Source organism: Artibeus jamaicensis, unplaced genomic scaffold (genome assembly GCF_021234435.1).
Source record: "Artibeus jamaicensis isolate MK-2021 breed Jamaican fruit bat unplaced genomic scaffold, CSHL_Jam_final contig_332, whole genome shotgun sequence".
Classification (NCBI taxonomy): Eukaryota; Metazoa; Chordata; class Mammalia; order Chiroptera; family Phyllostomidae; genus Artibeus; species Artibeus jamaicensis.
The window spans coordinates 1,803,820-1,829,370 of record NW_026521788.1 but is presented as its reverse complement, the minus strand read 5'-3'; the positions used below and the strand labels follow the sequence as shown (position 1 = coordinate 1,829,370).

Sequence of the window (25,551 nt, the reverse complement as noted above, 5' to 3'; positions counted from 1 at the left end):
CTACAAACTATTGGACATGTCCCCCAATTTTTTATATTCAAATATTTTTGTAAAACATATTTAGAGAAATCAGGCAGCCTGATTTTTCACGTGGCATTTGGCCACGTTTACCCTTCAGTGCTGGCCAGTAAGGGTCCATGCCTTACCACATGCTGGCTGGAGGAATTCTGCTGGTGAGCCAAAAGCTAACAGCAAAATAGATGTGTGGTGAGGATACACTGGGTTTTGCCTTAGGAACATTTAATAGTCTCTGAAAACATAACATTTTGAAAAATGGGGGGTTCCTATACTCATATTTCCTATGATTCTATTTGCACATGGTGGCACCCACTGCAGCAGAGGATACAACGCACCTAGAAGACCTATGGGATGAGAAACGAGAGGCAAAAACCTCAGCAAAAGCGAAGGGTCTCGGCCATGGACAGCACATCACATACTCTGCAAACTAGACTGACAATTGGCTGAAAGCTCATTTTGTCACAAATAAATTATTTATGTAAATGGTGACATAATTCTAAAACTCAATAGTGAACAATAAACAATGGATCATCACTTTTCTATTTGGAGTTTATTTGGACTCTGAGTTTCAAATTTCCCTGGATTCTGAGAATGATTAGGTTATTTACATTGTGATACACCAAATGAAAACTACCAAAAAACTTACTTGTATGAAAAAAAAAGTCACTGCAAATAAGTAAAATTTATAATCCCTAAAACCTTTTGCGTAAGAACTTATAAAGAGGAGTACAAAGCACATGCTCTCATTTTAGTTGTTACTAAAACATACAATATATTTTCAAGGAAAGTGAAGAATGTGTGCCATAAAGGGATGTTAATTTGAAAATGAGATGTAAGTTTGTAAACATCACAAACAGTGTCAAGAGAAAGGATCTACTTATTTCTTAGAGTGTATTTAATAATGCTTATTCTAAAACACACTCAAAAGTAGTTAATGATGCATGCTACAAAAAAATTAAATGAAAATGTCACAAATATCTGAACACAGGAACTTTCTACTACTGTCAATAGACATAAAGAAAGCTTATACGTAAATAAAATTCAAGCACCACAACAGAACTATGGACATCTTCCGCTTACAGATGTAAATATACTCAAATACATGAAAAGAACAACATGCTTTCAGTATTACCACGTTAAGCATTTCAAGCAGAGGAGGAACATGCATGTAAATGTAGCACACATACATGTTCACAAGATGCACTAAACTCTACTAAATCATCCATTAGTGTAGCTAATACCAATTTGAGTTCTTCAATCATTAAAAAGATGCAAGGAAAAAACCATCAATCTTCTTGTTTAAAAATGCAGAAGTTAACAGTTTTCCCAAGCTCAACATAATGCTTAAAACGGTGTGGTGCCTTTTCTTTGGTTTTCATTCTACTTACAAGTATTGCATTCATTCCTGATGCAATGCCATAGCTCAAACCTGAGAGGCGTGCTGCATATGTATACTCTTTTAAATCATCCTTCAATAACCTGATAAACAGGTATGTCATGTTGCAATGGAGAGGATCAGCATAAATGTAGCGACTAACAAAAAGAAAAACAAAAGAAATGCTTTGATACCTCAAGCAGTGGCATGGTAATGAAGAAACATGACCGAAGAGTATGGATATGCAGCCTCATGATCTGAATTGCTAGGGAAATAGTATAGGCCAACCTTATGTTTACAGTGGCAGCAAGATGTCATTCTCTGTTGTCAAAGACCAAGACTTCAGACACAGAATGGGTTAGATCTAAACCTAAATCAGGGTCCAATTTTGTTGAGGAGAAAAATATGATAATTTGATGAAAGATGTTTAAAAAAAAAAGAAATCAAGGAAAATTGGTATAATATGAACAGTATAATGCTGAATACTTAAAATAAAAGCTAACTTAAAAATTAAATGATGAGGAAATATGATTAGCCATAAAGATTAAAAAAAGAAAGAAATTCAACTCATACCCTCAATCAAAAACGCTTCCATCAAATCAATGTAAAAAAATGTTGATGAGTGGAAGGCTCTAAGACATGGGTACTTACATACATCCCATAGATGGTATTTTGGAGGTCATAGCTCAAGCCTGCTAGTTCTGCTGCATATGCATACTCGTTGAGTGAGTCTTTGAGGAGCTCAAGGTACAAATAGGCCATGTTACAGTGCAAGGGGTCCACATAAGCAAATGGGCTGGAAGAAAATGTTGACAGTAAAATAGCTGATTTATTACTTCCCAATGTGATATGTGGCCTTTCGAGATGGATCAAGAAACCGAACATCAATTCATACAATTTCCTGAAGACACGGTTTGAATTCTTGAGTCTGTCTCTTATGAGGAAAAACAGATGCCTAAAAAAGAAGTCTGAAATATGCCATGTGTGCTGGTGGAGGTGAGGAGGAAGAAGGAGCTGCTTATCCCAGATGGTGTGACAGAACTGAAAAGTTAGAAGTGGAACCGGCCCAAACACATACCTACGTTCAGACTAGTAGGAGGAGGTAAGGTTGAAAGATCTGATTCAGTACTGGCACGTCCCTTGTCCTTCTAAGCAAGCCTACCTTGGTGGACTGGACCATGAGACTGAGAGGCTTATTGTGCTACAATTATATGAACTTAAAAGAGAAAAATTGAGACCTGTGAAAATGTTCGCTTATCTGTGAGCTTCCCCCAAACCAATAAAGCTAGAGCACTGTCAGTAAAATAATTAGTGATTTCCACCACATAACTGCAGCCGGAACTAGGAAAAAATATTAAGATAGAAAAATATTTAAGTGAGAAAGGGCAACAAAAGAGAACAATTATGGAGCACAAAGGCTAAATAGGACCACAGAAATCACCTATTTTAAAATTTAATTTCCTAATTAAGAAATATAATTTTCCTCATCACTTGGGTTGGTAGCAGCAGAGTTAAGACTCAAATTTTAGTAAATGATCTATGCATCTGACTATATGACACTGCTTACCTTTATGAGAAGTAAAAGATGCATTCATTCTACAAATATGTATTACATGCATAATTAAACACAATGCTAGGCTCTTCTCTAGCTACTGGGAACACAGAAGGGGCAGATCAGGTAAAGTCACTGACCAGAGTTCATAATCCAGTTGGAGGAGACACATATTAAGTGTAAATACATGCTCGGTGGTGACAGTGCTATGGAGGAAAATTAAACAGGGGGAGGTGCGTGGAGTGATGGGTCGTGGTGACAAGACAGAAGATTGCTAAGATGGTCAATAAGGCCCAGACCTGAAGGAAGTGAAGGAGCAAGGCCTAGGGATGTCGGGTAGGTGGAGAGCTTTCCAGGCTGAGAAAACAGCTAGTACAAAGAACCTGAGGCAGGTGCTCTCCTGGCTTGTTTGGCAGCAAATTCAAAGTTTCACTCCATAGAATAGTAAATAAAACTAATGCACTGAGAGCAAAGCCAACAATTTTATCAAAAACTGATACTGCAGCAAAAATAGGGGTAAAATGCTCAGCCACTTTGAGAATTAAAATCAAAGAAAAAACTCTACAGCTATACAAACATCCTTCATCTGGAAAATCTAAGTGAATGCTGTGTCAATGAATTTTTTAAAGCATTATACATGGCAACAGATGTCCTTTTTTAGGCAAACAGCAGCTCAGAAATTTAGGGCATAAATCAGGAAAGCAAACTTGTCAAAAGAAAAGAGTCCAGCCCTGGCTGGCATAGCTCAGTGGATTGGGCGCAGCAGGCCTGTGAACCATAGGATCGCGGTTCGATTCCCAGTCAGGGCACATGCCTGGGTTGCAGGCCAGTTCCCAGGAAGGGATGCACAAGAGGCAACCACACATTGATATTTCTCTCCCTCTCTCCTTCCCTTCTCCTCTAAAGATAAATAAGTAAAATCTTAAAAAAGAAAAGAGCCCAGGAAAGGGCTCAGCCCACAGGCACCCACTATGCACCTTTCTTAGGTGGAAGGGAAAAGCCAGAACAAGCCAGCTCTGGGAGCTCATGGCGCTGTGGCCCAAGCTCAGAACGCAGCTCTGGGAAGTGTCCGAAAGTGCTGTGTCCACGGCAGCCACGCCAGTGAATTGAAAAGGGTCCTACACAGACTTTTAAGAGAAAACATGATTCAACTGAAATTCTGATTCATTTCTCAATTTGAAAAACATGATTTTGTAATCAGATGCCATATGTTTAAATATGGATCACAGAGTTTTAAAAACTGTAACTCAGAATGCGTAATATAATCCTATTTCTGTAAAGACTAAAAGGACATATACATATACAAAATATTTCCACAAGAATCTACAAGAAAGCCAACAGTGTATATACCTCTAGGGAGACCACAACACAGAGAGGATTGGTTGGAGACAGACATTTTTAATTCTAAGAACTATGCTGGGTGGTTTAGAATATGTAAAAATATCAAATGGTCTCTCAAAGGGTGTTCTGAAGCCAAACGGGAAAATACAGGCATACCTTGCTTTATTGTGCTTCACAGATGTTGAGTTTTTTATAAACTGAAAGCAAGACCCTCCATCAGCAAAAAAAATTATGGCTTGTTTTATTACAATACTCGTCTTATTGCGGTGGTCTGGAACCCAACCTGCACTATCTCCGAGGTATGCTCCTAAGCAAGCCGGGAGTAGGGAGAGCAGTATCTACAGGCTCCAGAAAGTAATGGGCTGGGAGAGATTCCGGATCATTTAGTAACTACTACCACATTCTTCTACAGGGCATGTGCTAGGAATATAAAGCCAAAGCCACAACAAAAATGCCTAAATGATTTAATCTTCTTTAATAAAACTTTTGGGTGAGTCAATAGCCTTTCCAGATTCCAAAATCCTAATGGTTAGGAAGGTCGTCCTCCTAGTAACTCACCCAAATCACCTCAGTTAAAGGGTGTACTCCTCAGTGGAGAGGGAAGCACGAACAACCTTGGTTCTTACAATAAGACTTAACAGCAGCAGCTTTCCCTTGCCTAGGCTAAATACATGTCCTTTTGTTTTTAGACATGGGTCCTCAAGGAACCAAAGAAACCTTTTAGAAAGTAATTATTCATTTTTATAAGAAGCTTTATAGCTTGATTCATCTTACCTACCTGAAAAATTCAAAGTTGAGACAAGCCTTTGGCAAGAAAAACTTGTCATCTTGTTTGAACCAGAGTTTGCTCATAGCTGTATCCTGTGATGAAAAAGAAATTGGTTATGGAAATATGGGCATATTTGGCAAAAATGTTCACCACCCTTCAAGAGAAGAGTTGTGGAGAGACTGTTGTCTCCTGGTCTTGAAGCATACTCAGAGGGCCAGCAGGCCGGGAGTGAAAGGAGAGGACTGGTAATTCCAGTAGCAGAGAGAAATCACCGTTTTATCTCCCCTGGATTAATGAGATGGAGACACAGTGGAGGAAGATCAGACTGGAGAAGCCAGTATCAACTGTCCTGCCCGTTGTTCCGGACCCTGGGAAGCAGTGCAAGAGTCCTTAGGTGGGATGTGCCAGCCAGCTGCCAAGGTGGGCCACAAGGATCCCTGCCACTAGAACCCACACCTTTGTGATGTCCTCTCTCCCACAGTGAACCAAAGTTGGCCTGGTCTGTCTGACCGACAGACTGTGACAGAAGTGATGGTATGACACCTCTGAGACTGCATTACGTAAGACACTGTGGCTTCCCTGCTGATCGCTCACTTTGGGGGAAGCCAGATGCCATGTCGAACAGCTTTATGGAGATGCCCACACGGGGAACAAATGAGATCTGCCAGAAACCACTCAACTTCAGCTCCAGTTGAACCCTTCGGCTCTACCTGAACCTTCGGATGGACAAAGCTGCAGCCAACAGCTTGACTATAACCTCATGAGAGACCCTCAGGCAGAACTACCCAACAATTTTATCCCAACTGCATGAAATAAAATAAGTATTTGTGATTTTCAGCTGCTAAATTTTGGAGTCATGTGTTACCCAGCACAGTAACACAGCCGGGGATGAACAAATGAGCCACCACCTTGACTCTCTGCTTCTCTCACACTGTATTAAAAATAGCCTCAGGTGTTCACTTGAAACTCTGATGAGAAAGAAATGGTTTAATGTTCTCATTAGTTTACTCTGAAAAGGCCTATTTAAATAAATAACAATTAAAACTTGAGAGATAAACAAGTTTTGTCTTTCAGTAGCCTAACCTATATAACTCATTAAAATGTCATTTCTAAAGAAAAATGGTTGTCTTAATAATAACGTAACTGCTTCAGATAAATCCAATTTCATATTCCTAAATACTAATTCTTATCTCACTGAGTTAATTGAATGCTAGGTCATTGCAAGAAAATGAAAATTAAGAAATATGAGTGTTGATGGTGGTGAATTTAGAAAAAGTTAGTTTTAGAAAAGAGAATGTGCTGGAATAATTTGATCTTTTTTCTACACAATTTTTACTCTAGGTATGAATTAATGATGTGACAATAACATTCTGAAAAAGAAAAAGAAAACCCACAGCTCAAACATCCTTCCTATTTGGGTCCACACCACTCTGTCCAAAAGAGAGTTGTTTTCAAGGGCAGGGAAATTCAACAGCCCCCCTCCCCCCCCATGTGGACGCTCTCTTCCAGGCTGGAGATTCTTATCTCTAACTTTTACGATGCAGCATGAAATCTACTTCCTTACTGGGTCTTCGGTGAATATGAAAAGGAAGACACTATCTTTCAATAGACTTGTTGTTACAGTCTAGACTCACTATTTTTTCCCTACAGAGAAAACAATTCCCTAGATTCTGTCTAGTAGTTTTGTTTGCTTCCTCCAGTGTTCTTTCTGCAATTTTTCTGTTGTCTCTTTGGATGTGAGCCCCCCAAATCAGCAAAGTACCAAATGCAAGAAGTCATCTCTCCAAGTCCCTTCCACGTAATAGGTCTGTCCCTTGAATTTAAAATCACCAAATCTAACATGTTACCTTAATGAGAGAAGGACATGGTGCTGCTTCTTTTTCTAAAGGTAAAATCTCAAAATTCGTAGGAATAAACTCATTCTTCATTGGAAGTTTAAATTTCCCATTCAGTTCAGCATTTTGCCATTTCTGGATGGATGATGAAAAACATGAGCTTAAAAACAGTCACTTCACTTAATATCCAGGCAAATATTAAGGGGATAAATGTCACATAGCATTCTTTTCCATCAAAAACACAGAGGCTACTCCTAAGATCTATTGGTGACTTTTTATAAAACTTGAGTTAGAGTCTCAAGTACTAACCAAGGTTTTTTTACACTTACCTCTTTTCCTCTTTCCGAGTCTCAAAAATGACCAAATAGGGTTAAGAAATAATCTGAGATTGTGGAACACTGAGAGGCTGATTGGTCCATATGAAGATCATGTTTGCTTCAGTTCTTTAAAGAATAAGGAATAATCTGTACAGGAATATTTCCTGCAGTGGGTAGGGAATAGGTCGTTTATTTTTTACCCTTACCCAAGGACATGCTTATTGATTTTAGAGAGAGGAGAACGGAGGGAAAAAGAAAGGGAAATGTGGACGGGAGAGATAAACACTGATCCGTTGCCTCTTGGAGGCACCCTAACCAAGGATGGAACCCACAACCTGGGTGTGGGCCCAGACTGAGAATCAAAACCATGGCCTTTTTGGTTTATGGGATGATAGTAATAGGTCGTTTATATAAGAGTTAAAACTTTAGCTACACTAAGTTACTTGCATGTGTGATCTGAAAACAAGGCTAAATGGGGCTTCTTTCACTTCAGTACTTCTTAATACCAGGCCCACACCTGTCACGGATGACCATGTGAACTTCAAGTGGAGCAGTAATTCAAGCACAAGGTTAAGGACAAACTTAAGATTTAAGTCTGGATTGTGGGACAGGGCTGATACTACCTGCAGGTTGGATCTGTTCCACAGGCTAGTGCCAAAAGCTAAGTGGGACAGATCTCAGGCCATCGATTGCTGAACTCTAATTTATAAGGCTTTTCATTACTTAAAAAAGAAATAAAAAGCAACCGACTGCCAGTAATTCTGGGTTCTATAATTTGGTCTCCAGATGATGTGGCAGGACCTGGCAGCTTCAGCAATTCTATTCTGGTCCCTGCATTTGTGTCTTTTGGCACTGGGGCCGTGGGGATGTTGGCCATACTATTTGTGAGTGGCAATAAGTCTCTAGAAATGGCTGAACAGTAGAAACCAGTAAGCACTTAGTAATTTCACTGCTAAGCTCCCAGATAAATTTGTTTTTTAAAAAATTCCCATGCAGGGCAGAGCTGTCCTGGTCAGAATTTGGTGAATAGGGGTTCTCTCTTGTTTTAGGATTAGTTCAGACCCAGCACTAACATGGAATATCAGCTTTCCTCGCAGTTTAGCAAGTTGGGCTCCAGTGAACTCCTTCTATGCTGAGGATGTGTCAGAAGTGCCAGTAATGATTTTCTTTCTTAAACTGTTTCTTCTTTTTCCTGTATCGTCATTACCCAGGTACGTTTAAGAAATGTCCCCTGAATAAAGGACACAATCTCAAAGCTACACAATGAGAACTGTAAAAGAAAATGTAACCAGACAAGTAGAGAGGACTCACAAACAGAACTGTGCCTACTGACGAATGGGACAACACACTACCTAAATATCCCTGTTTTGAAAAGCCAATCCTCCTCCCTAGGTTGACAAAAAGAGCAATGATGCAACATGAGGCATTAAATACAGCACCTCTTCAAGAGAAGACTGTTCCCTGCCTGTATTCCCAGCAAGATCATGAACTCTCTGGAGCCCCTGCATTTATTTTTCATGCTTCCAACTCCCATCTCTTCCTGCCCGTCTGTCTTGGTGTCTTTGCTTCTCTGGGTACTTTGGACTTCAATGATCTCTGACTGCATTGAAGCTGGAAGTCTGCCTGACAGCCCTGCTGGTCTGAGAGACACAGAAGGAGGCGGCCATACTGTCATTTCTTCAGGCCAAACCTAAGGTCCAGCTCTCCATCTTCCTCTTTTCTGCTCTCAGGATGGTACAGATGGCACTGGGCCATCACTGTCCACACCCCGGGCTGTGAGCTGGTTGACCTAGGGAGCTCATGTTGGTGTGTGCCCTTCACACAAAGACTTCTTCACAGTTGAGTTAACCATACCTTAATGACTTCATCTGGTATAGCCTCTTGTTTGTAGTGGGTTCCATACCATTCTTCTGTGTGATCAGTTTGTCCTTCAAAAGATTTGGAGACTATTGCAACCCTGGAGATAGAGGGGGAAAAGCAAAAAGAAAAAAACCCTTTATGCTGTGGTTGGGTAGCTCACTTGGTTAGAACATCATCCTAATACACCAAGGTCAGGGCACATACAAGAAGAAACCAATGAATGAACAAATAAGTGGAACAATAAAATCGATTTCTCTTTCTGTGAAATCAATATTTAAAAAAAATTTTAAAGAATCTATAAATTCATGTTGTCTATATAAAGTTATAGAACCTCACTCATGAAAATGTAAATAATATCCAAGAATGTGTCGGGCCTTTAAGACCCAGAAAATCCAATAAGGCTTAGCTGAAACAGGCAATGCATGTACAGAGGTCTCCGATCACAGTCTCTGTATCCTCCAGTTATAGCCCAGCATTTTTAGTGGGAAAAAGTACTTCCAGGAAAGGTTCTTGTGGGTACGCTATTGACTAAAAGAGTAGTAGTTAGGGGGGAAAAAGAACAAAACAATGTCAGTTGAAAAGTAGTCCTTAAAAAGTAAACTTCCCAGGAACAGCTCAGGCCTGGGGTTAACAAAAGTGTAAATCCATTGGTTCATGCGTAGATACAAAAAGCCAAAAACACACGTTTATTATTACTTGCTAAATTTGTGCTTTATGTTTGTTTTTTTCTGCAGAGACTACCATCCAAAAACACACTTTTATTATTACTTGCTAAATTTGTGCTTTCTGTTTGTTTTTTTCTGCAGAGACTACCATCTACTACATCTACTACACGCACCTTAGCCTTCCTGCTGCTAGGACAGAGGGGGACAAGACCGAGAAGCACCTCTCTATCTTCTTGTTTATTAAAAGCTTCCTTGATGGGAAAGTAGAAACAGCTCAGAAGTCAGAAGGAAAAAGAAAGTTCAGGGAGGGAAGTCAGAGGGGAAATGATGTCAAGAAGTAAGGGAACAAAAGATTACAAGTAGAGGAGCAAAAGAAGCTCTGTCCCAGTGGCACGCCTGCCCCCCACGGAAGATTATCAGAACACTTCTTGTCCCTGTACCTTTTAGTTATCAAAGTTGGAATCACTATGTTCCCATCAGCAGAGCAGTCTGATGGGAGCACTGTTATCCAGGTCGTCATGCACTCTATCACTGACCTGCTGCAGTTACCAATGGCAGAGCCACCAAGGTCAATCCTATGTAGAAGGAACATTTTTCCCCCCAAAGGTGAGTGTAGAGAGGAAGAAAGGTTCTTAATTCTAATTGCATATGATACCAAATTTAGAAACAGGCAATTTAAACAAAAGTAAAATGTATGCTCTTGCAAATTCACTCCTATAAAGTATTGCTGGATCAAGTTATTGGCTGCAGGGCAGCAAGAATTATATGAACATAATTTAAAAAATTAAATGTATTTATTGATTTTTGAGAGAAAGGGAGAGAAAGAGAAACATCGACTGGTTACCTCTTACACACAACTGAAACAGGGACTGAACCCCCCACAGGGACTGAACCCCCCACAGGGAACGAACCCCCCACCTTCTGGTGTGTGGGATGATGCTCCAACTGAGCCATACTGACCAGGGCTATATGAACATAATTTAAGTAATTTTTCTTGCAAAAAAGCACATCCTTATCATATAATCTTGACAGCACTACCTTGTATTTGTATAACAGTTTTCAACTTTGCTAAATTATTTTGCATCAGATAGAAAGATAAAATACTATTGCTATTTTGCAGATGGGCAGGTTTCAAGGAAATTAAATGGGAGCCAGTGTTCATGACATTATATAAAGTTAACTTTTCACATGTCCCCTCTGCAGGGTGATGAACTCTGAGGTTTCACATTAGTTACTCCATAAACAATGGTTGATGAGAAAGGTGATCTATCCAAGATCTCATGACTAGTAGGTGACAAAACCACACATACATGGTCACTAAAAGGAATCTTTACAATTGTCCGGTAAGTTCTATTATTAAGTTTGAAGCTCTTTCTCCTTGTGCTGATAATAGAATGTTTTGTTTTTAAAAGGTCTGTAACAAAATTCAGGAGGACTCAGTTTGATTTTTTTGAAGAATATATAGCTACACTGTTTTACTTGGCTAAAATGATTTAGTACATGTTCTGAGTATTTTTCTTCAATATATTTTAATCATGTAAGCAAATGCATAAATCACCCTGTGAGCAGAAGTTTTTATCTCAATGAAGTCTAATTTATCAATTTTTTTTATTTAATGGTTACTGCTTTTTACATTCTAAAAAATCTTTGCCTATCTCAAGGTTTTAAAGGTATTTTCCTTTGTTTTCTCCTAGAAGTTTATAGTTTTAGCATTTATACTAAGGTCTATAATCTATTTCAAATTAATTTTTGTGAATGGTATAAGGAAAAGGTCAAGTTTCATTTTTTTCTATATAGATGATAGATAATGGAAGAGTACCGTTTGTTGAAAAGACTTTCCTCTCCCAATTTAATTACGTTGGTGCCTTTACTGAAAAATAAATTGACTAGTGATGAATGGATAAGTAAAATGTGATATACACACACAATGGAATATTATGCAGCATTAAAAAGGAAGGAAATCTTAACATTATGTTAAGTGAAATTAAAACATATTGTATTATTCTACTTATAATAGGTATTTAACAAAGTAGAAACAAAGTAGAATGGTGATAACTGGAGATAGTAGGAGGGGAAAAAGAAGTTGTTTAATGGGTATATTTTTAGTTTTGCAAGATGAAAAAGTTCTGGAGATCTGTTTCACAACAATACGAATGTACTTATCATTACTGAATCATACACGTAAACATGGTTAAGATGGTAAATTTTATGTTGCATGTTTTTTACAATAAAAAAAGAAAGCAATTGACCATATATGTGTGGGCCTACTTCTAGAATCTGTTCTATTATAATGATTTCTTTGTCTATCTTTATGACAATAGTACAATGTCTTAATTACTGTAGCTTTCTAAATAGTAAGTCTTCAAATTTAAGTCTTCTAATTTTTTTTGTGGGGAGTTAGAGAGTGGTCTGGCTAATCTAGGTCCTTTGTATATCCATATGAATTCTGGAATCACCCTACCAACTTCTGCAAGAAAAAAAAAGCCTACTAAGATTCTAATTGTGATTACAATGAGTCTATGAATCAGATTAGAGAGAACTGACATCTTAACGATATCAAGCCTCCTACTCTCTGCACAAGGTCTTTAGTTTCTCTTGGCACTTTTGTATATTTTTTGTGTAGAGGTTTTGCTTAATTGGTTAAATTCATTCCAAATATCTTATGATTTTGTTGCTAATTGTAAATAATTGTTTTAATTTTAAAAATATTTCTATTTAGAAATAACTGTAAATCTGTAGGATGTTACAAAAATCAAAGAGTCCTGTGTACTCTTCATCCAGTTTCTCTCAATGGTGACATCTTCTTAATTATGGTGCAATGTTGGAGTGAGGAAACTGGTATTGGTACAACGTGTGCATATATTATAGTTCTATGTCACTTTTTAAAAATTTAATTTTCCCATTGTTGCTAGTATATGCCTGGAAAAGTTTGAACAAAGGTAACTAGGAAAAAAGACTTTGATAGAATAGTTCTGTTAGAAGGATTTTTTTCCTTCAAAAAGTTCTACCAGATGGTTGATTGTATTCATAAAATGATTGTGTCAAAAGCAAATTTAGCTCTGGCTGGTGTAGCTCAGTGGATTGGGCATGAGCCCGCAAACTACACGATCATGGTTCGATTCCCAATTGGGGCACATGCCTGGGTTGCCAGCCAGTTCCCAGCAGGGGACACACGAGAGGCAACCATACACTGATATTTCTCTCTTTCCCTTCCTCTCTAAAAATAAATAAATAAAACCTTTAAAGAAAAAAGCAAATTTACTCAATTGTCATGTTCTCAGGAGAATTTTAGAGATATGCCCTTCACAAAGGAGAAAAATTAAAAATGCAAAATAGGTGATCAAATATATTCCTTCTATTATTTCACTTGAAAAAATACAGAGGAGATTCAATTTTAAGGTAGAAACATCACATGGTAGCTCATACTCTCTTTGGGGCTGACCCTCCGGTAACAGCCACACCTCTGTCACCGTAAGAGCTTCTCCAACTGTGCATCTCCTGACTGGCCATGGGTTGGTCAGAAGAATTCTGAGATTGCAATCCTTACTTCCACTTGAAAAAATACAGTGTCCTCACTTGCTCATAGAACGGGTAGGTGAGATGAAACCTTGGGCATTTGAGTTAGGGTAAAGCCAGGTTAAGACAATCTATTATCATATTTTATTCACAATAGAATCTTCATGTTTCAGAGATATTGCCTCAAAATACTTCCAGTGGAGGGAGGATAAGTGAAGAGGGTGGGTAATGACAACAGAGACTGGCCATGTACTGACTGCTGAGGTGTGGTGTTCTGAAGACTGTTACCATCACGCTATCACCTCTGCTTTGTAATCATGCTTGATAAAAAATTTTAAAGCATTTTATCTACAACTTCAAGTTTTCTAATTCTGAACAGTAATGAAAAATTAGTATGTAACTGTAAAATCTACTGAGTGACTCACCGGACATTTTCTGGTCTGAGTTGATCAAGAACCATCTCTATTAAATCAGGTCTAAATTCTTCCAGTAAATATTCAGCTGTGAGCACTTCTTCCAGGGGATAATACTGTAAATAAATAAGTAAGTAAATAAATGTACAAGGCTAACTTATTAAAAAGCAATCAAATCCCTAATACATGAAATCCATTATTTTATACCCCTCTCTTTCCTTCAATATAATTTTAATCCACTAGAAAAATTTCTCAATTTTTTCTCCTTCCTACCACACTTTTAAGCAGTTTTATATTATGGAATGCTCTTATACTTAATCTTCCAATACACTTACATTATAAGAGCAAAATCACATTTTTTCCAGGTAAAAATGTGAGTAATATTTCTGCCTAAAAACTGAGTAATTGTTAATGAAGAAAATCTGATTGTTAAATGCTGACATCCATAGGATTCTTACTATAAATACATTTTTATGAACCAAACTTCTCAAATTTCTATGAACGTAATCAGACAAACATTTATAAAGTTGTGGGGCCCTGGCTGGTGTAGCTCAGTGGATTGAGCATGGGCCTATGAACCAAAGGGTCACCAGTTCTATTCCCAGTCAGGGCACATGCCTAGGTTGCAGGCCAGGTCCCCAGTAGGGGACACATGAGAGACAACACACAGTGATGTTTCTCACTTTTTCCCTCATTTCCCTTCTCTCTAAAAATAAATAGTCTTTAAAGTTATTGTGGGGAAAAATGGCTTCTATTTTTGGCTAGTGGGGCAAAATAAGGTAAAAGACTTTTTTAGTAAGAACAACTTCCAATATACTGAGACAGACTGATTGATCGACTCATTCAACAAGTATTTAATGAACACCCGCTCTGTACCAGACAGTGTTCTAGGGGCTGCTGTGGATACAGCAGCTGCAATCGATGAGACAGATGATGTCCCTGTTCTCAAAGGAGCTATACTGTAATTTGGAAGGAGGGAGACAATAAATAAACACTGTCATTGTATGTATAGGTGCTATGAAGAAAATTGAAAAGGGGCAGCGTTGTGATGGGGAGGTCAGAGAAGGTCTCTCAGAGGAGGAGACACGTGAGCAAGGACCCAAAGGATAAGGGTCTTCCCTCACATAGCCATGCAAAGGTTAGACAGCGTACCAGGTAGAGAAGACGTCACATATAAGGGCCCTGAGTGGAGGAATAAACTTAATGCTTGAAGATAAGGCAAACAGTATCACTGCAGTGAAATGGGAATGGGAGGAATAGGTTGGGGGGATATGGAATATGGTCAGAGAGACAGGCTGGGGCCAGATCACCTTGAAGGTCAAGGTAAAATTATGGATTTTATTCCAACTTTGATGGGAAACTACTGAAGGACTTGACACAGAGGAGCAAAACAATCTAATTCTCGTTTTCAAAAGATCACTAAGGCTGGAAACATAAACTAAGTGGGGACAAGGAAGAACCCAGGGAACCCAGGTAAGAGACTATGATGGTAGTCCAGGCAAGAAATGATGGTAGTTCAGACTGGAGTGGTAGGAATGGAAGTGAAGAAAAGTGAATACATGATCTATAGCTTTCCTGTAATCAGCTATTAACACATCCGAGAATTGAAAACTATTTAAAGCCAATAAGTAAAATGCCTATGTAATGAAAAATATTACAGATGATAATTGTTAGGATAATGAAAATTAAGATTAAGTATGTCTTGACATCAAGGTTTGCCAGGTTGCTACAAAGTCTAAAATCTTATACTGCAGCTTCAATTTCTATCATTTGCGTAGTATTGAAAGTAATACATACAGGATCACTGAAATACTCTACACACCAATACATACAATAAAATAACAGCACTTACATGCAATATCCCTGCGATCTTAGAGGTGTAGCCCCGCGGCCTCTCTTTATCTTTAAACCTAAAAGCAACAGCATTCAAGTCCTAAAATGGAAAGTTAATCCAGTTAGACCCAAGTCAACTATTATTTTACAAATACCTTTTGTGTGTGTGTTTGGTTTGCACTATGGATTTTCTACTCTATACTTCATTACACTTTCAGAAAAAATGACTATGCTTGATTTAAAAATGTCTATGCTTGATTTAAAAATGTATCGAGCATGAATAAAAATAACAAGTGTTTAGGAAAACTGTGTGGAAGAACCTCATGAGATCCAACAGTTAATTGCATAGATGATCATTTTTCTGACCCATTCTGAGAACTGCACCCAGATTAGCACTCCTGTCCTGAACTTCACAGTGATTCTACCTCAAAACTTTTACTGAGGCAAACAAGATGTCTCTGTCCCTTAAATATATTTCAGAATATTGACAGGCCTTAAATATAAAAGACATATCTTTTAAAGCTCTTTAAAAAGAAGCCTTTAAAACTTTAGAAGACAAATAATGTTTTTTCTTATGAAGAAAGGAGGGAGGGGGGGGAGGGGGGGGAGGGGAGGGGGGGGGGGGGGGGGAGGGGGGGGGGGGGGGGGGGGAGGAGGGGGAGGGGGGGGAGGGGAGGGGAGGGAGGGGAGGGGAGGAGATAGCTACGCTTTTCCATCCATATATACAATAAAATCACTCTTAAGACCACAATCATTAAGACCACAATCGTATATGAGACAATTCACTATTTATTTGAAGCTTGCTGCAGATTTTCATGGTCAGATCTGAAAATGAAAGAGCTCATGTAGCTTCAGACAGAGTAAAATAAACCCAGATACCAGCTCAAGAAACTGCTGGCATTCTTCTGAGGGATAGAAAAGCAACCCCGTTCCTTCCCTTTTCCCTCCTGACAAAGGTTATATGATGCCTTCACCCTTAGTTGGGCCCCAGGAAGCCAATCATACTAGTCCAACTAAGCCTCCACTAAAGCTACTATACATTATAAAGTTTTATTTAGAATAGGAAAAAAATGCTTAAAAAGCTTCACAGGGCCCTAAATTTAAATTAATTCACATACTCATATACGTGTCTTCTGAAATTTTTCCTTAAGAAGAATTTTGGTGAAACAAAAGTACCTTGCAGCCCTGGCTGGTGTAGCTCAGTGGATTGAGCACGGGCCTGTGAACCAGACAATCGAGGTTCGATTCCCAGTCAGGGCACATGCCTGGGTTGCAGGCCGGTTCCCTGCAGGCCAGTTCCCAGCAGGGGATGCACGAAAGGCAACCATACATTGATATTTCTCTCCCTCTCTCCTTCCCTTCCCCTCTAAAGATAAATTAAAAAAAAAAAAAGTACCTTGCACTCTTGGAAAACCCATTCTTGAGGTCCTTCTGCACGTAACTTCTGAATGTATTCAAACATGTGCAAAATTATATCTTCAACATGTACTGGAAAAAAGGGGCACACTTTAAAACCATTCAGCCCTCAAATTCTTTAAAGCAGTGAACTCGCTCCTAAGGTAAAGTCGGGTAAGTGGAAGACGGTCCCTCTATGAATTGAAGTTCTCCCTCCCTGAGACTGGTTTTAGGGTCCTGAACAAAAGGCTGTCCAGGTTCCAGGATGCCACGGAATGGGCTCGGTAGTAGTGTGTGAGCGAAGTGTACATTTACAGGTGCAACACAATGCTCAGATGTTAGGTGGGAAAATCATCCATGAAACGAAGGGCACCTTACAAATGAAAAATACAGTGGAGAAAGTGTACACATTTTATAGCTTTACAACATAAAACAGATCCATAGCATAAAGGACTTAAAACAAGTAAGTCAGTTTTCATTCAAACACAAACAAAAAAAATTCAATACTTACATAATCCTTCCTCGGTCAAATCCACATTAATGATAAAAAACATAAAACCTCGGGCTCCTTCCTTCTGCCCGCCAACAAGAGTATTTACCCAGCCTGTAACATTCAACAGAAATAATATGATTGTACGTACTGCCTCTTTTAGGACAGGGCATTTTTTAAAAATTTCATATTGTATGTTCCCAAAAGATTAGAATGGACTTCTTGCAGAAAAGACTGGGAAAAAAAAAACACAGAAAAAGTTCGTAAAAGCAATTTCAGATAAGGCAAGAGTAGAATACTGTGTGTAAGTGTTCTGTAAAGCAAAGGTTGAACTGAGAGGGGCCTTGGAAACCATCAACTGATGAGATCCTACTACATCCTCTGGTAGGAAGGTTATGAGCAGGCAAATAAATAATGGGTAGTGATATTTCCCAGAAATTGGGAAAATATCCAATGTGAGTTTATATTTTTTAACCTCTTCATAAACTTTTTAAAAGTACCAAAATATCTTATGAAATGCCTAACTTTTATTGCTCAATGCTGAAGGGCAAAATAAATTATGAAAATTTTTGAAAAATCCAAAGCAAAGCCCCGGCTGGCATGGCTCAGTGGATTAAGCACTGGAGTATGAGCCAAAGGGTTACAGATTCAATTCCCAGTCAGGGCACATGCCTAGACTGCTGGCCAGGTCCCCAGTAGGGCACATGTAAGAGGCAACCACACATTTATGTTTCTCTCCCTCTCTTTCCCTTCTCTAAAAAAAAAAAAAATTCAAAGCAAAAAACTAAGTATACTTAACAACCACCACCTCTCTCTCTCCCATAAACCCCAAACAACCTCTAATCCAAAAATGTTCTTTCACAGGAAAATATTTAAGAGAAAATGAGAGCCAGAGTAAAAAGATATGGTGTGGTACTATACTCAGAAGCTGCCACCCTAGTGACTTACCCTTTGATTTAAGTTCTGATAACAGACTTCCAGGACCTTCATGTCCAATGAGATGACCGAGATAATGACCAGGGTTTGATTTGTAGTATTTCTGAAGGTCAGGTATGGGAAATGTCACATAAAGATTCCTAATATCTTTAATAGGTACTATTTTATAAATTTTCTGGAGGGGGAAAAACAAACAAATCACAAAAGATTAGCTGTATATAACTCCCACTGAATAAAATATTTATAAACTATGAAGAATACTTATTTTCATGGAAGAATTGCAAATTCAAGAGAGACTCTATTGCCGAAGAAAATCACATTGACCTCTTTTTTGGCGAGATGTCATTAGAGTTGGTATAAAGCTCATGTTTTGTCCCCCAGACCATGTAGCTAAATCCTTCCAGATGCTTCCTTCTAGCACTGGATTCTAGCTTTTACAATCCACCAAGGTTACAGCTATCAAAACTACCTTTAGCCCTGGCTGGTGTAGCTCAGTGGATTGAGCGCAGGCCTGTGAACCACATGATTGTGGTTCAATTCCCAGTCAGGGCACATGCCTGGGTTGCAGGCCAGGTCCCAGCAGGGGACGCACGAGGCAACCATACATTGATATTTCTCTCCTTCTCTCCTTCCCCTCTAAAAATAAATAAGTAAAATCTTGAAAAAAAAAAAAGATGAAAAAAAAAACCCCCAAAAAACTACCTTTAGCGCGCAAAGATCAGATTATATTGATATCTTTTTGGTGATCCATATCCCTAATAATATGAAACTGATTTGCTTTTCCAGATAAATATTAAAAACTATATAAGTAATAAAACCTCCAAAAATTTCCATGTACTCTTTGGTAAACTGGGTATATTGGAGAGGGACCCCAAAAAACTCAGAATTATCTTCTGGAGGAGGGCCCCTTGTGGTACAGGCTTCCCTCTGCTGGGACGCTTTTAGGAACTGATCTGTATCAGTGTATCAGTGGTACTGTGTGAGAGGTTGTGTTCAGCTTCACTGAATTTTTCTGAAGGCTCTTTCAGCATATTTGCCCATTTCATGGTGGGTGACTTACAAGTGCACCTGCCCACACTGCGCTGAGTATTCAGCAGTTTTTGACCAAAAACAGCATGACCCCTGAGCCCCACCATCCCTATTCACCCAATCTCACCCTGACAGACTTAGTTTTTGTTTCCCTGGATGAAAAAAGTCCTCAAAGGGAAACAAAGAATGGCAGAGGCAATGGCAGAGGCATCAAAACTGAGGAGTTCGAAAACTGTTTTCAGCAGTGGGAAAAAATGTCTCAACAAGTGTACTGCATCAAATGGAAAGTACTCTGAAGGTAACTGAAGTTTATACATGTAAGATAAATACATAATTTTTATAAATTCAATTTTGGGGGTCCCCACTCATATAAGTCCATAAATTTAAAAAACATAACAAACCCAGAAACACATGCACTTACTTTAAGATGTTCTTCTTGGAAAGGGTGTTCGGGGAATTCTGGCAATGGGACATTTTTGTTCTCTACTTCAGAAAATAACTTTACCACCAGATTAGTCAACTCATCTAAAGATTCTACAAGAAAAGAGATAAGGAAAACAGAATGTAATCTAATCGTAACAGATGACAAGTAGTGTTTAAGACCTTAGGATCATATATATATACATATATAAAAATCACATCATACACCTTAAACTTACACATGTTGTATGTCAGTTACATCTCAGTAAACCTGGGGTGGGGGTGAGGAAACTTAGGATCTCCTAAAAACCTCAGGACTATTAAAATGAAAACGTAGAATTAAAAAAAACCTGCTTCAGATAAAACTGAAGCACTCAGTTAAGTCCTACCAGTGCCTATGTAACTTCTAAAGCTGTTAAATAATATTCCTAACAATTATACCTCACATGTCTGGAAACTATTTTATCTACGATTCCTATACTAAACCATCAGCTGACAGATGGGATATTCACTTTATAAACTGACATAGCCTACAGCCATCGTTAAAAGTCAAATGTTAAGAGTTTGCAAGTGATTGATTTTATGGGGAAATATTACAAAACATGAAAAGGATGCTGGGTGGCTGGGGATCAGGGAATCTGGATCCTAACCCCAGTTCTACCCAGCAACCATGTCAACTGACTATTTGGACAACTGGTTAACCACTCCTGGTTCTGCAGGAAAAGAAAATTGGGTGGGACGATCACAAGTCTCTTCCAAGTTCTAACATTAAATTACTCTTTACTGTAATATGCTAAACTCACTCAAAGACTTTTAATCATTGATAAAATTATGTGGTCACTTAAATCAAGTCTTCCTATCCTATTACTTACCTGTATTTTTTTATAGAGTTGTACTTGCAAAAGCTTATAAAGTTATAACATGTTCACTGCAGCACTGCTTACGAAAACAAAAACAGAAACTGACCTAAACCTCTACCAATGTGTGGATGCTATGAAATATCTGCACATTAGAATTTTATGCAGCCATTAACGAGGAAGACATCTGCATATGCTAATATAAAAATATCTCAAAGATCTATTAAGTGAACATTCAGGCTATAATACAGTGCCATGTGATATAACCTCATTTAATTTTTTTTCATCCTCACCTAATGACATTTTTTCATTGCTTTTAGAGAGAGGAAGGGAGAGAAACATTGATGTAAGAGAGAAGTACCGACTGGTTGCCTCCTGTATGCACCTGGACAGGGGATCTAACCCATAAACCAGGCATGTGCCCTGGCCAGCGATCGATATGCACCCTTTTGGTTATGGGACAATGCTCCAACCTACTGAGCCACACTGGCCAGGGTTCATTTAATTTCTTAACAAATATACATATATGTAACTATATTAACAAAATTCTACTTTAGAAGTATCAAAATGCCATAAGTGACTATCTTTTTTCTTTCTTTATTTTCTTAAAGAAGGTGACTGATTATCTTTGAGGGGAAGGTACAGAAGTCATAGGAGGGGAAGAGGAAGAACGACTTGATTTCCATCTTAAACCTTTCAGTGTCAGATGAAGATTTTCCCATGTACGGACATTACTATTAGTCTAAAAAGGAAACAGTGAAAAAAGGTTTTTTCATAAAAAAGATAACCATTCTCCTCGATTCTATCTCCTTAAAAATAGGTTACTTATAAATGGTATAAACATTCATCACTTGTTACGGTCAAGAAGCATTTGGATCAAATAAGAAATTTCCCTTGATACTCTATGACCCATTTTGAACTTTTTCATGAACTTTTTAGAGAGCACTTAATCACTATTTGAGAACTGCCTTTATATGTATGAAATTCTCTTCTAGCCTATAAACATGAACATTTGAAGTTTATTTATAAAACATACATTATTTTTACTTTGATTTTTGGACATATATGAAGGACTCCAAAATGTTCAGAGCCAAATGAAACGCAGACTGTGGCTACGTGTTACATGACAAGTGAATTTGGGAAATGGCCAGTTACATTTGGAGTGAGCGATGTCAGTGACATCTCTGATGTAGACACAGATGGGTCATGTGACATGAAACAAGGTGTGCAGCCAACAAAGGATTTTTGACCTAAAGTGCTGATGATGGCAAAGCCTTTTATACCAAGGTTCTAACAGGGGTGCCTTTTGAGTATTTCTAGCCTAAAAGCATAAATTCACAATACAGTTTTTTAAAGGGAGAGCAGCTGTACAATGCTATATAGTCTGTCTTCACCACTAAGCTGTGGGCTATCAGCAATCAGAGAACTGGGTCTCATCTACTTTTACATCATGAGGACTTGGCGTCCCAGTGTCTCTACTTGAAAGGTACCTAATGCCGAGTGTCCATGTAATTACTGTGGACACAACTAGAGGGATGGCCCCTGAGGAGAACAAAGAACCTTCCACATGGTAACTCTTCCTCTCCCCTCCTCCTGGAAAGGGGAACAGATTATCCATAAATCCTCCAAGAGATCCTGCTTCCTCTTAACACCTCTGTACTGTTAGCATGCCTCTCCCAGGCCCCTTAGCACTGAGGCCAGTCACACTAGGAGAGTGATGTCTATACGACAAGGGACCGGAAACATTTCATTTCTTTTAGACACTACTCTGTCACTGACACTAAAACAAGAACACTGAGGGCAGCGCTCATGTCTGATTCATCTGCTACATTAACCTATCCAACAAGTGCTCGTTGAAATCACATTTTTTTCTCAATATGATATAGACAAAAATGCAGCTTACACATCTATCCCCGGGACCAGGCTCTAAATTCCAATAATATTTAACACTCTAGAGCTACCTCCACTTAGAAAACACATAGGATTATACTTTTTTTTATTAGCAGTCTCTTCTTGGACCCATTTTATATCTTGACTGCTATTATCAAATTAAAAAATATATACCTATACAGTTTATTTTCTAACTATAAAAGTAACATTTGCTAATAACAGAAAACATAGAAAGACAAAATAAAAAAGAAAACAAAAGCCATCCCTAATCACATGATTACGGGCTGCTACGAGAAGCCACCATTCATGGAGCATTTGCTGTGTGTCCAGCAGTACACTGAATACTTTTTCTACATTATCTCAATTAAACCTCGCAACAGGCATGAGGTCCCACCCCCACTTTACAAATGCAACAACTGAAGTTCAGAGAACTGGAGTAACTTTGCTAGCTCACAGCCACACGACTGAATGAGGACTGCATTTGGAACTCAAACCCGAGCTGTCGGACATCCTCTCTAGAGGATGAGTGCTTAACTACTATCCCACATTATTAAATTTCTGGTATACGTCTTTCTACTTTGTCTTGTGTCTCCCACTTATGTCTATTAGAACTTTTTACATACATAAGTGGGATCACATAGCACACAGTGTTTTTATAGAGTGCTCTGTTTTCTACTTTGTCCCCAAGCACCACCCAAGGCATTGGGGACAAAGCAATGAACAGAACAGTTTCTAGTCTCAAGTAACTAAGATTCTGGTAGAGGAGACAACAATAAACAAATATGTAATATTTCAGGTGGTAATAAATGTTATAAATAAAGCAGGAAGGAGGAAAGTGAGAGAAGAAATACTATCTTCTATAAAATGCTCTATTATTTTGCTATAACATCACTATTTTAGCCAATCTTCTATTTTAAACATTTAGAATGTTTCTCTCTTTTCTCTAATAAGTATTATTAGAGAAAGTATAATAAGTATAATAAGTATTATATTGACCCCCCCCCCACACACACACACACAAAATCCTTGTAGGTCACCTGTTAGGACAACTCTGATTACTTCCTTGGACTGCTCTTGTAAAGGTAGAAACGTACATTTTTCCCTCCCCACGTCCTCCCATTCCCAATGCGGACCAGGCAAGGGGCCGGGGCTGAGGCGTGTGTGGGGTCTGCTCTGCCTCCTCCGTCTGTGCAGTCAGTGTAGGAACGCAGCCTGTGGTAATAAGCACTGGGAGGCTCACGTGTTCTTTTTAAAGGTAATACATCTTGTTAAACCGTCCTCCGGAAAGTGTGGGACAGCTGTATAAATTATACACACCACCACCAATACAAAAGTGTACCTCTCTTCCACAATGAGTATTAATGATAACAAAACCCAAAACAAAGTTATGATAATTTGATAGAAGGAAACAATATATTACCATTAGTGAATCTGCATTAAAAAAATCAAACCTTTGTTTTTTAAACTTCAAAGTTTTCCCTGGTTATCACCATATGTCTTTTAATATTATTTCTAGTTTTTTGAGTTGTTATTGGGTCAATTCTGTTACTCTTTTCCTTTTTATTTCCTTTCCTTGTTTTATATGCCTAGAACACCTATGATTAATTTACATTTCCTTCAGTTCTCCATTTAAAATCACATAAGCTCTTTTTCTACAAGGAGATCATTTCCAAAAGCCTCTGAGCAGATAAAAAGTAATATCTTATTATATCCTTCTTCCAAATACTTTGAAAAGGCCAATATGAAAAATTTCATTATCCAATTCAGTGAAAAAATTTTAAGGATTCTTACCTCGACCTAAAACACAAATAGCCATTAAGTTGGATGAATAATAAGTAGAATGGAATTTCAGTAGCTCTTGTCTGACATCAATGCCTTCTTGGTTTGGTCTAGTCTCTAGAGTATATTTGTTACCTAAAAGGGAGGAAAAACATTACTTAGAAATAGCAAAATATGTGGACTTAAAAAACAGAGTTCAAGCTAACACACACAACGATTAGTCAAATATGTTTGAATGCAAGCTGGATAAAAAGGACAATATAGTACAAACTTGTAACATTTTAAATGATAGAGAATTTTCCCTTGGGGAACTTAAAGTCCTTTATAAAAATTATACTTCTTAAAACCCCTGTGAGACAGTAGGCATTATGAGCACTTGTAAGACAAAATGAGATCCACATGGCCTTCATTCATACTTACTTTAATTCCCTATGTGCTCCATAACTAATTAAACAGTCACTAAGGAATCTTTTTGGAACTTGCCAAGTTACTTGTGGAAATAAATGTACTATTCTTGGCTGAAGCATTACATCTGTGATGTAAATTCTTATGAATTTGATCTAGACTAGTAAAAATAGGATTCAATGCTATTTTTATAAGTCTCAAGTGATGTACCACTATGCGATCTCTTATGAAATCGAATAACTAATCAAATTAGGATGAAATATGCAGGTCAAAGCAAATAGCCAAACTGTCTAAGTACTACTTTTCTAATAAAGATCCTGCAATGCAAAGACTGAGAGATGGAGTTTCAATGGTTGTTGTCTCTCTAAAAATGGCACCTTGACTAGCAATATCCTAAGATCCTATGTAGTATAACTTTTATTATTGTTCCTGCTTAAATGAGCTACTGTCTTTCACTTGCAGAGATGAAACTATGGCAGAACATATTCTCAATGTAATTTTCCCCTTTGGGTTACAATAATGATTGATGAACCGACATCAGGAGTCCCCCTTTCACTAACGTGGATATCCAGAGAGAGCCAGCAGATGGCAATCTCAGACCCAGTCTTTAGACCCAGAGAGCTAGCTGTGCAGTGCTGTGAGCCAAGATTCATGCCCCAGGACGCTCCAACCAACAGATCTAGTACAGAGTGTGTGCAAGTACTCATTAACCTTTTTCTAGTTACGAAGCAACCAAAGGTAATCATCTTTACTAGCAGTAGCCTGCTCATCAAGTTTCTAGGTTCTTAACTAGTCTTCTAAGTTAACTAGTCTTAACTTAGTTTCTCATTAAGATCTACTTCAATTTCAGATAGGC

General features: G+C 38.3%; 1 protein-coding gene and 1 non-coding gene across 7 annotated transcripts in view; both read right to left on the bottom strand.

The window, feature by feature from the left end:
- Window positions 1–25,551, bottom strand: part of IDE (insulin degrading enzyme) — a 97,115-nt gene that overhangs the window by 17,657 nt on the left and 53,907 nt on the right. For 5 of the 6 annotated variants that reach the window (XM_037156619.2, XM_037156617.2, XM_053663922.1 and 2 more), the window contains 11 exons: window positions 24,303–24,425; window positions 19,766–19,878; window positions 18,328–18,490; window positions 17,401–17,493; window positions 16,891–16,982; window positions 15,514–15,594; window positions 13,674–13,777; window positions 9,062–9,164; window positions 6,903–7,025; window positions 5,065–5,147; window positions 2,045–2,189 (listed from right to left, as the gene is read on the bottom strand). In XM_037156619.2, coding sequence (XP_037012514.2) covers window positions 2,045–2,189; window positions 5,065–5,147; window positions 6,903–7,025; window positions 9,062–9,164; window positions 13,674–13,777; window positions 15,514–15,594; window positions 16,891–16,982; window positions 17,401–17,493; window positions 18,328–18,490; window positions 19,766–19,878; window positions 24,303–24,425 — 1,223 coding nt within the window. Of the gene's footprint in view, window positions 1–1,406; window positions 1,552–2,044; window positions 2,190–5,064; window positions 5,148–6,902; window positions 7,026–9,061; window positions 9,165–13,673; window positions 13,778–15,513; window positions 15,595–16,890; window positions 16,983–17,400; window positions 17,494–18,327; window positions 18,491–19,765; window positions 19,879–24,302; window positions 24,426–25,551 lie in introns of all 6 variants that reach the window. The other variant, XM_037156618.2, reaches the window with a different exon arrangement.
- LOC119057790 (small nucleolar RNA SNORA51) lies at window positions 23,618–23,748 on the bottom strand. The gene has a single exon (XR_005084142.2). It is a non-coding gene; the product is annotated as a small nucleolar RNA SNORA51 (small nucleolar RNA).